General features: G+C 29.9%; 1 protein-coding gene across 10 annotated transcripts in view; it reads left to right on the top strand.

Moving 5' to 3' along the window:
- The window catches only part of LOC134712484 (leucine-rich repeat and calponin homology domain-containing protein 2-like), a 54,288-nt gene extending 43,180 nt beyond the window's left edge, over positions 1 to 11,108 (top strand). For 3 of the 10 annotated variants that reach the window (XM_063574077.1, XM_063574070.1, XM_063574067.1), the window contains 4 exons: positions 321 to 442; positions 859 to 996; positions 1,749 to 1,826; positions 3,029 to 6,314. In XM_063574077.1, the coding sequence (XP_063430147.1) occupies positions 321 to 442; positions 859 to 996; positions 1,749 to 1,826; positions 3,029 to 3,205 (515 nt within the window). In that variant the 3' untranslated portion in view covers positions 3,206 to 6,314. Of the gene's footprint in view, positions 1 to 320; positions 443 to 858; positions 997 to 1,748; positions 1,827 to 3,028; positions 6,320 to 7,321 lie in introns of those variants that run through there. The other 7 variants (XM_063574074.1, XM_063574075.1, XM_063574076.1 and 4 more) reach the window with 5 other exon arrangements.
- The last annotated feature ends 4,355 nt before the right edge of the window (positions 11,109 to 15,463 follow it).

Here is a 15,463-nt window from a genome sequence, read left to right as displayed (position 1 = left end):
CCTATACTTTTGTGGACCATCGCACTTTAGCGTGTGTAGGCACCGCACTTAAGCGTATACCATCGCACTTTAGCGTGACCATCGAACTTTAGCGTCCCAATCGCACTTTAGAGTCTTACATATATAAACAAGAAATGAGAAACAAATATGAATCACATCAACAAACAGCAACCCCTGAACATCATATTCCTAATTAGGACAGGTGCAAACAAATACAGCGAGATTAAACGTTGAATGAATGAATGTTTTACAATTTATTAACTATTCAATTAACAACAAACTTAAAATTAACATGTTGTTTTCACATTTCTGCTTTACAGTTTTAACAAACAGTGCAATAAAGCAAATTGAGAGTTATAAAGATTCTGATCCTAATTACACAATACGACGTCAGATGGAACATGAACATGGAGAAGCTAAACAAATTGATTGTCTGCGGCGGGTATATATTATTTCATTTCTTATATTTTGTTACAAATCAAACCCCTTTAAATACTAAATTAGTTTTGAACACTGTATAAACAAGTGTAAGTTGTAATGTCAATAGGTTGGACATAATTTCCATTGAAAACTGACAGGAAACAGGATTTTTTATTTCGTTGAAAATGCTTTGCCAATGTAGATTAATCTTGGCAGGGTAAAAAACAAGTACCTTGTTTTCTGTATGACTATGAGTCAGCCCAAAGAATATCAAAGCTATCCAAATCTGAATTTAAATTTAAATTAAGTTGTCTTCTATGTTCAGTGGTAAGTAAATTACCTTAAATGTACAAATGTATCGCTATTAGCAACAATAATGTCTGCTCTCTTCAAATCCTTTTTCTCATTGACGCCTTACACTATCCTTTATATTTTTAGACCATAGAAAGCAGATTAAAAGTGACACTGCCTGATAACTTGCCAGAAACATTACGTGATGGAGTACTTTTATGTCAGTTAGCCAATAGTATACGACCGAGATCTGTCACCAGTATACATGTACCCTCACCTGCTGTGGTATGTACAGATAAACCAACATTGAGAAATTGTCATGTCTTAAATCTAGAGGACTGTATAAGACCAATGCAACTAGAAAAACCAAAAGCCTAGCATACAATTAAAGTAGAAACAAATGAACATACACACAATTGTGTTATGAAACTAATTCAGAGAATTTATTGACTTTATCAGATTACCAAAGCTTGCACTTGTTATTGCGATATGTCTGCTCTCCACAGAAAAAGGGGTATACTGGTTTATCTCTGTAAGTCAGGCTGCCATTCAGGCTGCCATTCTGTGTGTCTGTCTGGCAGTAGCACATTTCTTTATGGCACCATCTGTATGTCATACCCTAGTACATGTTTTTAGTTCCTTTGATGTTCTATTTCCTATTAAGAGGTAGAAAAATCATGTAGATATATATAATTTTGTTCACATTTTTCTTATCAACTACGAGTCATTCCTTTTTAACATAAGAGGGGTTAATACTATTGAGCAATAACTCACAGTTCGTTTTGTTTGGTTTAAACCAAATGTTTTTATACAATATTAAATATTTAAAAAATAGTGATTTTAGACAAAATGTTGAAGGAACTTAAATACAAACGCAAAGTGGAAAGGGATTAATATAAGTTGCAAAACTTGTTTCCCAATCCACTATAAATAAATATGTTTAAACTAAAACTTAAATACAAACTTTTTCTTTTATATTGAGAAAGCACAAATTATTGAAATTTATCAACAACATAATGAATGCTCTTTTTTTGCAGCCAAAACTGACACTGGCTAAATGTCGGAAAAATGTTGAGAATTTCTTAGAAGCCTGTCGAAAACTAGGAGTTCATAGGGTAAGTCAGAAGACCATCATCACACACTTTAAATTATATTTCTATAAAGTCAAATTATGAAAAACACATAGCCTATTTATTTTATACTGTATTTTAGTTATACAACACAATAATACAAAGTGCATGTTGGACTGAATATGCACTATTTTTGTATAGAACAGTGGCAGCTTGTTATTTTATCATAATATTTCATTAATTTTATAGAATATTTGTTTGTTTTCTTATTCTTTTATGGTTTTAGTTTTTGTTGCAGAACTTATCTTATCGACAGCAGGAAAGAAACAATCGTGAACATGGCTAATTGTCGCACAGTGTTAGGTTAACCAAAGCATGAATGTTTAGTATTTTATTTGATAATATCAATTATTTACTGCATGAATCATAATCAACCTTTGAAAATCATTTAGCTAACTTCATAATCAATTTTGTTTTAATTAAACAATGTACCTTAATTCTGGATTCTACAACACTTGACCTAATGACGTCATTCAACCTTTCTCTTGTGACATCAACATTTTATTTATCTGGTATTCTTTATTAATGAAGACAATTATTAGTAAGATGAAAAACATTTGTGTGATTTTTTGGAGATTTTCAAAGGTTGAAATTTATAAGCATGCAGAAATTCATATGTCAAACCTTTCTTTAAAATGATTTACTGAAGATAGAAATCTTCTATTGGAATTAAATTGGGTTCAAGTTTTCTACTAATTGAAAGGTTTGACTGTTTATTGCTTCAGCATGCTTGTGGTAACAAGGGAACATTTATGTAGCCAAAATAATCCTAGCTTGAACATCACAAAATGTATGGGGCTGGACACTGTATAGAGCACATCACATATACTAAACTGAATGAAACAATATAATTCATAGTGGCTAATACAATATATTCTAAATTCTAAATTTAGATAAATCATTCCACATATTTTTGGTTAAATAATTCGTTTTGTTATGTTTCAGTTTAATATTCATTCTTTTATAAATCAAGCAAATTAATAAATAAGAAATTATGTTGTAATTTTTTTTCTTTATAGGTGCAATGTTTTAATGCAGAGGATAAAATTCAAACAATTTAAAAACAATTGCCATAAACAAAAACTTTGATTTGAAATAAGTGATAAGATATGTGTTGAGTAACCTCTTCCCCACACTTGTAGAGCTTGATATGCACGGTTTACTAACACAATATCCCTCTATTGCAGGACAACCTCTGTGCATGTGAGGATATTGTGGAGAATTTACGACCAGCTCGGGTCGCCTTAACTGTGCAACAATTAGCCATGTGTCGCAGAATAACAACAACAGACTATTATGTCACTTATTTCTGTATCTTTATATTCTGTACTGCCTTTGCCCTTTTATGTCTTTATAGAGTTTGAAAACTGAACAAATTGTGATGTGTATCCATTTTAATTTTTAAAAGAAATTGAAGGAATATACTATACTGTGAAACATGTTTTTTTTATGAGGGACCTGTTTAGATACATTTATCAGAACTAATATTTAATCTTTTCCAAATTGGAATAGGATAACTTGAAATTCTTGTAGGTATAATAATTGATGTAATGCATTTATTAGATCTGCAGAGAATATTAACATGTTTGGAAATACTTTGATCTAATTATTGGCATTGTCTGAAGCAGGACAAATTGTAATGATTTTTTTGGGATACGTTATCCTATTAAAACTTTTCCTATGAAAGAACAAATTTGATTTTGGTTTCATTAACTTTGTCCACAAAAATAAAAATCAACGGCATGTTGATAGTTCCAAATGCCTTTCTCTCTTAATGTCTGTTTTGGTGATGGTTCTCTTTATTATATGAGTGCAGCAGAGAAGATGTTGTAATATTTAAACATCACACTTTGAGTTTTATGAATATGACTCTATAGATATATACATATAGATTCTACCATTGCATCGAGTGTAATACGATATTTATCCACTCGAGACAGTTAAATTTTAAATATTTGAAATTTAACTGTGGAGAGTGGATAAATATCGTATTACACAAGATTTAGTGGTGGAATCTGTTTCTCTAATGATTTTCTAACATTACACAGGCAAACTTATTCCTTCTTTTCGAATGATCTGCAAAAAGATGTTTTCTTCCTATGTGACGTCATCAGGCATGGTCGCCTTTTTTCTTGCCGTCACAATAGGAAACTCAACATCATAATTGGATTTTAACCCATGAAGTACTGTGATCAAACAAACCACACTTTGATTAAAAAAAAAATATACAATGGGTGTAGAAAGGGATAAATTGCCGAAGAATTAGAGAAAATGTATATATAACATTCTATATGGTTCACCAATAAATTAAATCTTAAACCTGATCTAGTACATTAAAAGGGATACCCATAAATAGGACCCCATGACCTCACATGGTATTGAAACTAATCTTGGATATATGGTTATATATAAGGTTGGGGTAGTTTTATTTTGATCTTAAGCTCAAAACTTCCAGAGTAAGGATCACAGTAATTAGAAATGGAATGAAATTTGTAAACCATTGGACGCCATCTATTTTATATAGCATTGAAATCTAAACAATTACAAATTCAAACAATGACATCAGATGAATAGGTTATATCCTTATCACATTTACCCTCTATTGGGGAGAAAAACAGTTTTATAAAACCAATAAGCTATTGCTTGCTAGAAAAAAGTGTGTAGAGGGTTTTTGCTAGCTTGTTCACTTAAAGATCATTAATTAGGATTGCAATTTGTTGTATTACAGTTTTGAATAACTTTAAATACTAATACATTTTGACTTTTTGAGATGCTGTTGTGCAATTTTTTTTTATATGGAGACAAATGGTGTAAAATATTAGTAATTAATCTCAACAAAATTGATTCATCATAAATGATCTTTTATTATAACAATGTTTATAGTTAATGATGGACTTGTAATTCCAAGAACAATTAAATGAATATTGGGTATTCCCCAAAGGTTATATAATATTAGTGACCAGAAGAAAATATTCTGTATGGACATATACAGTATCTACTGTGATGAATAAAATTGAGAATGGAAATGGGGAATTGTTAGCAATAGAAACATAAGATGGCTTTCGGTTGTTTACAGGCTGATGCCTTTTCTTTATAAATTTATTGACATTATTATGCAAGGCAATTTTATATTTGTTATGATTTAGTATAGAAGTTTAGATCTGTTTTATACATTAATCTGCTGATATATGTATTTAACTTATATATGTTTCATCCTATATAGCATAAATTAAATTTGGTATGCAAAGAACAATAGCTATGATTGGAGCTAGTGCTTTTCTCTTGTCAATCATGTTTTTAATCAGATAGGTTTCTTTTCAGTGACTTCAGTAAGATTAAACAGAATCCAGTGAAATTGAAAATTTTGTTAGGGACAATCACAGGCATAACTTTTTTTTTTATATTTATCAATGAAATATTTTAGCAGAACATTCCTACAAGATGTTTGGTTTCTTCTTTCTTCCAACAAAATCATTTGAAATTTTCATGATGCTAAGAAACTAATAAATACAGATTGGTATTGAGTTTTGAATTTGACATATTTTAATAATGAACAATTTTCAGAAAAATAACTAAATCTGATTTTGTGGAACATGACCTTCCAATATTCTCCTAATCACAAGTATGGATAAAAAATATGTGTAAAAAAACAAAATTGCTATGTTTAAAGATAGTTTGTACTTAAATATAGTTTGGTATGCTTTCCAATCTAATCTTTATAAAGTGATTCAAAGGTTTCATACAATTAATTTTTTGTTGGGATCCCTCAGACATATGTAAGATCCTCCCAGTGGTTTTTTTCTCCAAAAAGCTTATTATGGTGTTAAAGAATTATTTTCAACACTGATATTAGTATCCTGTTTACTAAATTAAAAATATATCCCATTACAACTTTGAATGAGGTGGATTCCCTCAAAATGTAGGATTTTTGTTTTCAAGAGATAACTGGTCTGAAAGTAGATGTTGATAATATCAGTTTAATTCTACGTCTTTTCAAGTATGTGGAGGGTTAATGTTAATCTAAGCTAGCTCTTTTTAAAGCTTTTTAGTTTTGGAAAGTAGACACTTTGTTTCTCAGGATTTAAAATTCCAGTAGGCTTATGAACCTACAGTATTTTATGTAATCAGGAATGGAATGTATCCTTTCTAAACTTTGTTTTTTGTAAAGTGCCCTGTTAAGAAGTGTTGTAAATTTGATAACTGTACCACCTCATTAATGATGCTTTAATGTAAAAGTCTTTCATTTGATATTTATTATTTAATTTTCCTGTGATATTTGTGTTCATGAGATATTTAGTAGGGGTTATTTCCCCTAGATTGGTAGATAATGTCTATTTATTGTATATTATAAGCTACGTGTAATAACTGTGATATATATTGCTGATATATGTTGTTATTTTGTTGTTAAAAATTAAACATTTTTTTGTTCTGTGAAAGTTAATTTATATCTTATGTAAGTACTAAGCAAACATATAATGTACATATTTTGGAAGAGATCTCAGTTAGTGATTAGTCTCAATAACAAATAATTCAGTAGCTCCATGACTGTTAGTTGGTAGTAACTTGGTACCATCTTCACTACACCATTTACAAAAAGGTTCAGTATATTTTTATTAAGAATAGTATTGCAAAGGCAATTTGGTCTAATTGCAGATGATTGATTGTCTCTTGAATAATTTGAAGTTTTTAGATGCATTTGTATAGAAACTTGTCTATAATTGAAGACTACGTTTTGGTCTCTAGATATATTCTGATTCTTTTTTTGTAATTTGGTGGCCCATTCTTTGACAAACCTCTCATCTTTTTACATTCGTAGGGTATATTGATTTGTAATGGAACTAATTTAGGACAGTATGCAAATAACAATCAATTAATTAGAATTTAGAAGTCTATTGAATGCGTCATTGGTCCTTTTGTGTATAATCAGTAGAAGATTATCAATGGTATAATTCCCTATCAATGGATCTTTTCAATGGTATAATTCCCTATCAATGGATCTTTTCAATGGTATAATTCCCTATCAATTTATCTTTGATGTTTTTGTGACAGCAGATGTTCCATAGTTGGACACAAATTAAAATTTAACTCCCAATACATTTTATTTCAAAAATTGTATCCTCATATCCTAACTATGCAGGAGCTGACAACCAGGTTTTGGGAATTTTATATATATAGTCATAAACAATCTCATAAACTCAATTGTTTTCCGATGGTAATGTTTTGCATCATTTGTTGCCACAGGTGAAATTGTTGATGTGTATCAATGTAACATGTAATGGATTTAAAATATGTAAACAGAGAAATCATATTGGTTAAATCTTTAGAATATTACAGTGTAAACAACAACTGAGGATTGAAGCGCAAGTTTTACGAGTCTGATGCTGAAACAACAGTATTTTCTAATAGTTGTGGTATCTTTTGACAAGAAAGTTGAATAAGGCTCTGAAAGTTGATTATAATGTGTTTTATGTGTATTTCAGGAACAAATATGTGGTGCTCAAGATATCTTAGAAGAAAAAGGTGTATCAAGGCTTGCTGTGACTACATCTGCTCTAATTGCTGTCTCATCAACTAATCCAAGATCTTCAGCTGTTTGAAACTACTAAAACATGATGTTACCAAAGACTTGAGAGCTAGTAGCTTGTGACTACAGATCCTGTTGTTTGACAAAGGACAATTGTCTGGATCATGCCACTTAACAGACCAACTAATGCTTCTTTAACTTCAGTAACTATAACAGGGTGATACCTATGGTCCTAGACTATAAATGAAGGGATAAGAAAATACATCTGTTGTAGAATATGTAAATTATTGTTCTCCTTGTAACTGAATATTAGTATCATTGTAACTAGAAAAACTGTGAACTACTTGTCATTAAAAAGGAGTAATGTTATAATGAATAAAAAATTAAAATTAAATTATAAAAAGAAAACAATGTAATAATGTATCATCATATCTTCTATAGAAACTGTGATCATTAGAAAATCATCAGTAACAAGGCTTGAAAAATGAGGGACTAAATGCAATTATTCATTAAATGATAAGTTTTTATTGTAATCTTTCTCTGATCTAATACATAATTAATATCTTTCAAATCTGAAAAACGTGTCATTAAATTGAGACCATGAAATTTTTTATATTTGGTAAATTTTTTTAATTTTTTCGAAACATAGTCTATTGTATAGGACTTTTAAGATGCTAGAATAGTATATCCATTATGCAAATTTATTATGTATGTGTTGGATTGTCATAAAGTTCCTGAAAATTTTCAAGCCTTGCATTAATTCAGTTGTTAATAATAAATCATTGTTAAACCATATCACTTTTATATCTTGTACAATATATATAATATCAAATATACTAGAATAGGCTAGGGCTAAATAAGAAAATAGTGCAAGGATTTATAAAGCACTTCTATCATGAAATGACTTATATCCTAGTAAGTGATAATACTCACTTGATTATATTCTTATTGGTCTGCTATAAGCTTAACTGCTAATCATAATTTATATCCTCATCATTCTCTATGTAAACTTAGCAGGAATTGTTTTAATCATATGTCACATTATGTGTTATTACCTGTTAATTACAAAAGTATCATTTGTTGCTAATCTATATGACAGTTTTTTTCTTCCAACCTTTAGTAAATATGTTTGATATCAAGCTATGTAAATACATTTGCTTGTATTGATTTGCTCAAAAGACAGGTGCTTTCTTTGATGAGAAAAAAATTCCCCAAAAAAACTTATGGGTTTTCATGCCTGTGTTTTGCTGTCTCATTAACAATTCCTTTTTATTACGTGTATTTAAATACGAGAACCAGTAGATATATATACAATCATACACCAATCATATATAATTAAAGTTAATTTTGTGAATAGAATGAACAGTATCATCATCATTAATGCAAATATTACAAGTAATTTATTTTGATGGATTTAAACCTTGATTCAATGCTCAGATGTCTTGATCATGTTGGTTAAAGTTTGTTTCTTTTCCATATAATATAAACGGAGATGTATTATCACCCACAGTTTTGTTAGGAATCAGATGTAGACAGGTTTTTTTTTCCTTCATTAAAAGTCTAAAATGACTGGTCATTTATATTACAGACTTTTTAAATAAACCTTTTTTTTTTAACTTTTCCTTCTTGCAACAAAACTGCTGGGATATTAAATGTTTTTTCTTTTTATTGAAGTTGATGAATTGAATGAAATTCAAACAATCTTTTTTATTATTAAATTGTTATGTTACCAAAATCATTGCCAAAATCTGAAGATGTTATTTTGTATTGTTTGCATTATGAAGTAATTTAAAGATGTTTAAATTACATTGCAATTGACAGGCCTGATTACTCAACAGAGTTGAAGTTGAATGTTACTCGCAGTAACACACATCAAAATCTACTCATGGATGCTGTTCCAATGCAGTAGTCTAAAAAATTGATACTTTTTTAGTATTGAGTTGTCTATCAACAAGTATAATAAGTTAAAGTAATTATGTTATTATATGTACATGCCTTAATTTGAATGATAAACTACATTTCCACTCAAATAATGCCTTGCCACAGGGGTATGATTATTTTCTCTCCATATATTTAGTTAACCTTTTTGGGGCCATGTACAAATATCCCAGTCTAAACTGTTAATAGACAGAATCCCTTGTCATTTTTGTTCAAGGTATGAGACAGAATGACAAGCCTCATCAGAAACCTTTTCTTACTCTCTTTCCTGCATTAGATTCTCAATCCCTGTTATAACAATGGCAACATAAATGATAACTATATAACTTACATAGATTACTTGAAAAATCAAGACAAATACTATAAACTGAGCAATTCCAGAATTGTATATGTGAATCTTTTCCTACACCAGACGTTTCTGGTTAAATAATCAAAACTTAAACAGGTTAATTTCGGAACAAATTTTTCGTGGTAAGAAAAGGTTAATACAGATACATTTTAGATAGAGGTGGAATGAAATTAATAAGTTGCCCAAAAGAATAGACCAATTAAATGATTGTTTATTACCTACTGGAATAGAAAATTGTATCGGTTTTTTTGGGAGTTATTTATTTTTGCAAGAACTCAGATTTGCATTGGGTTTGATCCAACACAATTATACATTCTCACCTTCCACCCATCAACCCTGTTCATGCTGGTACTTCTATTAAGTTACATAGGCTTCAATATATGTTTTTTCAAAAGGATTTTTTTTGTTTAAATGCTAATAGATTTTAATAATGTGTACATTAAATTACACTGTCAGATTACATCCTTCCTTTTCCATCGTATTGATACAATTCTTATTATATGTGGAAAAACTACAATATATTATTATATTATTATGCACTTATTAGAGAGTATTTGGATTTGATTTTGTTATTTTTATCACATAATTGTTTCACCTGTTACAATAGTCACAGAATGCAAGATATAGAAATGCTTATCCAGTGCGGACAAACTATTTGTATTAAGCTTTATAAGTAAGAGGGTAGTAGAGTTGAATTATCAATATCTTTTATACAGATACCTTATTGTTTGTAATACTCTTGCCTTGTACCTCATTTTACAATTCAGTGAGTTGAACTACTTTTCGATCACTTCTTTTTTTTTTTTCATTTGTTTTAAATACAAGGACACATTTATTTGGTGTATGAGTTCAACTGACCTCTACTTCAATGATCATGGTTCCATGTTCCATGTTTATTGTTTGTGATCAGGTCTGTTCACAGATACTATTAGGAAATATGTTAGATAAAATCCACATAGTGAATGCAAAGTTTACTTGTCTTTTTAAAAGGTTCATTTGACATCGACCTTATTTTTATTGATCATTAATAATGTGAAACTAATGTGAGATTTCTGGTACATCCTTTAATATCTAAATATTGTCTACATAAAAACCCAATAATAATTTAATAGAAGTCAGGCGTGGCATTTTAGTGTATACACACTTGTTTTTGTTGGGAGGGTTGAGTTACTGTTATTTTTTTCCCTTTTATACTAGCAATGTCTCCTGCTGTGCACTTTTATTTTTATTATTTCTTTTAATATATTGTGTCTGCTTCTTTGTTGATCTTCCTTAATTAACTGTGATATATAATTCAGACAAAACCATTCAGTGTCATAATGCTTTTTATTCATGTAGACTCATATGTGTAAAGACATATAAAAGTGTACATATATGTATAAATTATTTGTTTTTAAGTATGCTTTATTTAGAAAAAATATAAAACATATAAATGCCTTTTGCACATAAAAACTTGTGTCATTTCTGTAATTTTGATGCCGATTTTCATTAAATTCCATGCAGGGATGGAAATCAGACAAACCATGATTGCCTATATATATATATAAAGGTGTGGTATGAGTGCCATTGAGACAACTCTCCATCCAAGTAACAATTTATAAAAGTAAACCATTATAGGCCAAGGAACAGCCTCCAACTCGGAGTCTTAGCTCACACTGAACAGCAAGCTATAACGGGCCCCAAAAATTACTAGTGTAAAACCAAACGGGAAAACAAACGGTCCAATCTATATAAAAAAAAGAAACAAGAAATACTTATAAACCACATAAACAGTAGACAACCACTGAACATTATATTCCTGAATTAGGACAGGTGCAAACAATACCTTTTATCAGGTAGAATTTTGGTCCAGGATTTTTTGTTAAATAAGTCGACCCAGTTGATGCTTTTGGGTGTTAAAATTGTCTTAAGGAAATGTCCACACATGGTTGTAGCTAGATTTTGCACTACTGTAGATGCTTTGTGACTATAATATGAGTATCATCAAGACATCTTCATTTCAGTTTCTTCATTTATCTTCGTATTATCAAACTTTAACTGGATTCATTTTAAAGTTAAAGTCCATTGCTATCCTCGGCAAATGGCAAAATCAAAAGCTCAAACACATCAAACGAATGGACTGCAACTCATATTCCTGCACAGTCATGTTCTTATGAAGGTAACTATATTGTAAACTCTATTTTTGCTTAAAGATAGTGTTTTGGTGTCAGGTTCTGAACTTGAGCGTCATATAAATGGTGGACATGTAAATATACCTCATTTAACTTGGAGAAGACGTTTCTAAGTTGTAAAACTTGTGTCTGATCCTTTTGTCATTTTGAACAATAAAATATGTTTAAACTAAACCTCATTTAACACCAATAATCTGATGGTTTCTTGTGGAGAGTTGTCTCATTGGAAATTATACCACATCTTTTTTTATACTTTGGACAAAAAACTGACTGAAAAACAACTATTATTATTAAACTTGTTTATGTAGCATAGCCTTGTACAGACGCACTATGTGGAAGGGCCATTAAAAAAAAATACTATAAAAAACTTATGCTGTCCAGCTACCAACAGGATGATCACAAAGATAGCAACTAATTTGAAAGTCGAACAACATGTTATATAAGTACACCACTAAATGAAAAATAAACCACTACAAACAGACTGCTTTTTGGGGAAACTTGCCATTTCCTAACATCGTTTGACCTAAAACTAACTAATTTTATTCAGTATAAAATCCAGTACAAAAGGATCATCGCTGAAACACATGAACACATATAAAAACATATACAAAACAAAACAACAATAAAACATAACCAAGCAATAGACAAAACACTTCAATATTATTCCCACTGATGAATGTCTAGTCAAATAACATTTGTCTATATATTTAAGAAATCTGGTGAGAACATCAGTCTCCGAAAAGTTCATTAAATATTTAAATTTATCAAAATTATCTAAATTACAAAATCATGGTATAATATTAACAACTTTTCCCTTGTCTTGATAGAGGTATGCTGACATGAATTGTCATTGATATGATTATTTTTATAAATTTACTGTTTACACATTTTTGAATTATTTGAAATACTAAGGCTTTTCTACCTCAGGCATAGATTACCTTAGCTGTATTTGGCAAAACTTTTAGGAATTTTGGTCCTCAATGCTCTTCAATTTCGTACTTTTTTTGGCATTTTTAACTTTTTGGGATTCGAGCGTCACTGATGAGTCTTTAGAAGACGAAACTCGCTTCTGGCGTATATACTAAATTTAGTCCAGGTATCTATGAGTTTATTCACATATGAAATGAAACTCATTTTCAATTTTGTTATCAATACAATGTTTACATATTCTTTTATCCAAAGGCATATTATTATATCTGCCTTTTTCAGTGTGTAAATTGTTGTTAGAAATTCACATAACTGTTTAATATATTGTTTTGAGATATTTAGTTCAAATTATAAATCTCCACTTACACGTTATTAATAACGGCACAGGCAATTATGTTAAGAATATCCCAATCTGATTATTTTCGTATTGTTAGTGAAATATCTGTTCCCACTTGTTTCTATTACTAAGTGTATTTTTCTTAACCATACAATTTAAAACAAATGTAATGTGTGGAGCCCTTAACTCTGTTTTTTTTTTCTAAACTCTACAAAGTGTTGGTGGATAAAGTCAAAGTAATTGAAGGGATGAAGGACCTACTTTCCGTTTTAGTGGGGTATTTTGAAGTAAAATGTCTTTCGATGTTTTTCCTTAATTTTATGTGTTCTTCAACTTTTTGCTCTCATGCAAACCATCTTACAGTCACTGGAGTACACTAGTTCAAATAAATATTAATGAATTGTGCCAGCATCATCTTATTTCATTTCAGCATCTGAACCAAATCAATGAATGTTAAATGGTTACAAGTCATTGCTTGTAAAAACCCCTTGGTAAGAGCATGAACCCTATTGTTTTTGTATTAGTAGTACGAAGATCATTGTTAAAGTCCTTACATAAAGACGGATTTGTTTTTTTTTTTTGTTGTTTTTTTTTTTTGGGGGGGGGGGAGATTCGTTTCCTGGCAAAAATAGTTGAGTCATTAATCATACCTGGTGTGTAGTACGTGTTGGTAACTTTGTCAGCAGCAATTAATAAAATGTTCATTTTTTTGGTTTCGGACATTTCATTTAAAAGGTAAAAGTTGTCTTCAAATTGTAATCACATTTAACAGCCTTACATCACAAAACATAAAAACATTTGACACTAAACCTGCACTACTAAAACTGTATAAAGATCAAAATAAGGTGCTGTAATTTGATATTTGTTATTATCATTGCTCTTCAATGTGGTTTCTGGTTAAGATGATTCGAGTGCCACTTTCATCTTCAATACAGTGCACAAGCAACCGAGGTATCAACCATCTTTTGTGCACCTACCTAGTATCATAACGTTCTTGAATGGTGACCAGAAAATCGGTGTCATATACATACCATTTTTCACTTATATCAGTCATTTCATATATATCTTCGCCCCTGTTAATGTGCAATTCTCCGTTTTTTACCATAGCATGTTCGTAAATGCGTATTCGGTACATAACTACATTAATTTTTGCTAGTTAGTCTACTACCTAATGTATCGCAATTAAATCAAATCCTGAAAATTCGGATCAGGCATTACTTTTAATGCCTAAATGTTATTTATTAAGAGTAAATGAAGAGAAATTTATTCAAAGTTAAACTACATTTTGTACATAATAAAATAATAAGAAGTGAAGTTTAAATGTCAATTACATAAAATAAAATCATAAGTAAAATATTGATGTTACAACTCATAGAATAACCCTTTCAACATACATGTTAAACTTGGTAGTTGTTTCATATTACAGCTCCTTATTTCTATATTGGTAGAAAATTTATCTGTTACCAACAAGTGCAGAGTTATGGCACAGACTATTTCCCAGTTTCCTTTTTTCTCTCTATCATTTGTAAATGAAACTAAGTAAGATGCCAACTTTGAAGTATTTGTTAACTAAAGAGCTCTAGAGACATACTTTTTCTATGTGATATTAGTACACTATATTTGTTTAAAACCGATTAAATCAACTAGTTCTCTTCTGCAAAACTCTTTGGGTAAAACGGCTGGTACCCCTATTTTGACATTATTACCTGTTTGTTTTGCTCACACATCGTTATCAATGGAATTTTATGCGACTGTCATATAAGTGAGAGGTTTAGTTAGCTATTAAACCAATTTTACTCCGCCATTTGCAACATAAGAAAATACCTGTACCAAGTCAGGATTACGACAGTTGTTGTTCATTTGTTTGATGTGATTTAGATTTTGATTTTGCCATTTGATTATTGACCTGTCGTTTTGAATTTTTCTCGCAGTTCAGTATTTTTGTTAATTTACTTTTTACAACTACTTCATTTCCTATTTGATCATGTCACAATTTTAATAAAATGGAGGAAAAGTCCATTGGATTCTTGGGAATTGTTTGCAAAGCCAAATTTTTATAATAATATAATAATGCCGCTTTGATATATCTCTTTTTGTTTTCTCAAAATACCACATTTTATCAGTTTCCTCTAGAAAAACATAAATTTTTAAATTTCTCTCATCATTATCTCTTACTTTAGTCTTTCAAACCTCCAATGGTAAAATAGTGTCATATTATTTCAAATTGTTAAAATCTATAGTTGCCTTATTTTCTTAATATAGGTAAAATCTTAGTCAAATGATAACTGTACATGTTTCTTGGGTATAGGATCTTTGTTTTCCCTGATTCCAATTCATATTCCGCAACGATTCTAAAATGTTTTTGTTTCTTAAATG

Source organism: Mytilus trossulus, chromosome 3 (assembly GCF_036588685.1).
Source record: "Mytilus trossulus isolate FHL-02 chromosome 3, PNRI_Mtr1.1.1.hap1, whole genome shotgun sequence".
NCBI classification, from domain to species: domain Eukaryota; kingdom Metazoa; phylum Mollusca; class Bivalvia; order Mytilida; family Mytilidae; genus Mytilus; species Mytilus trossulus.
Note: the sequence above shows the minus strand (reverse complement) of the source record. Positions and strands in the feature narration are given on the sequence as shown.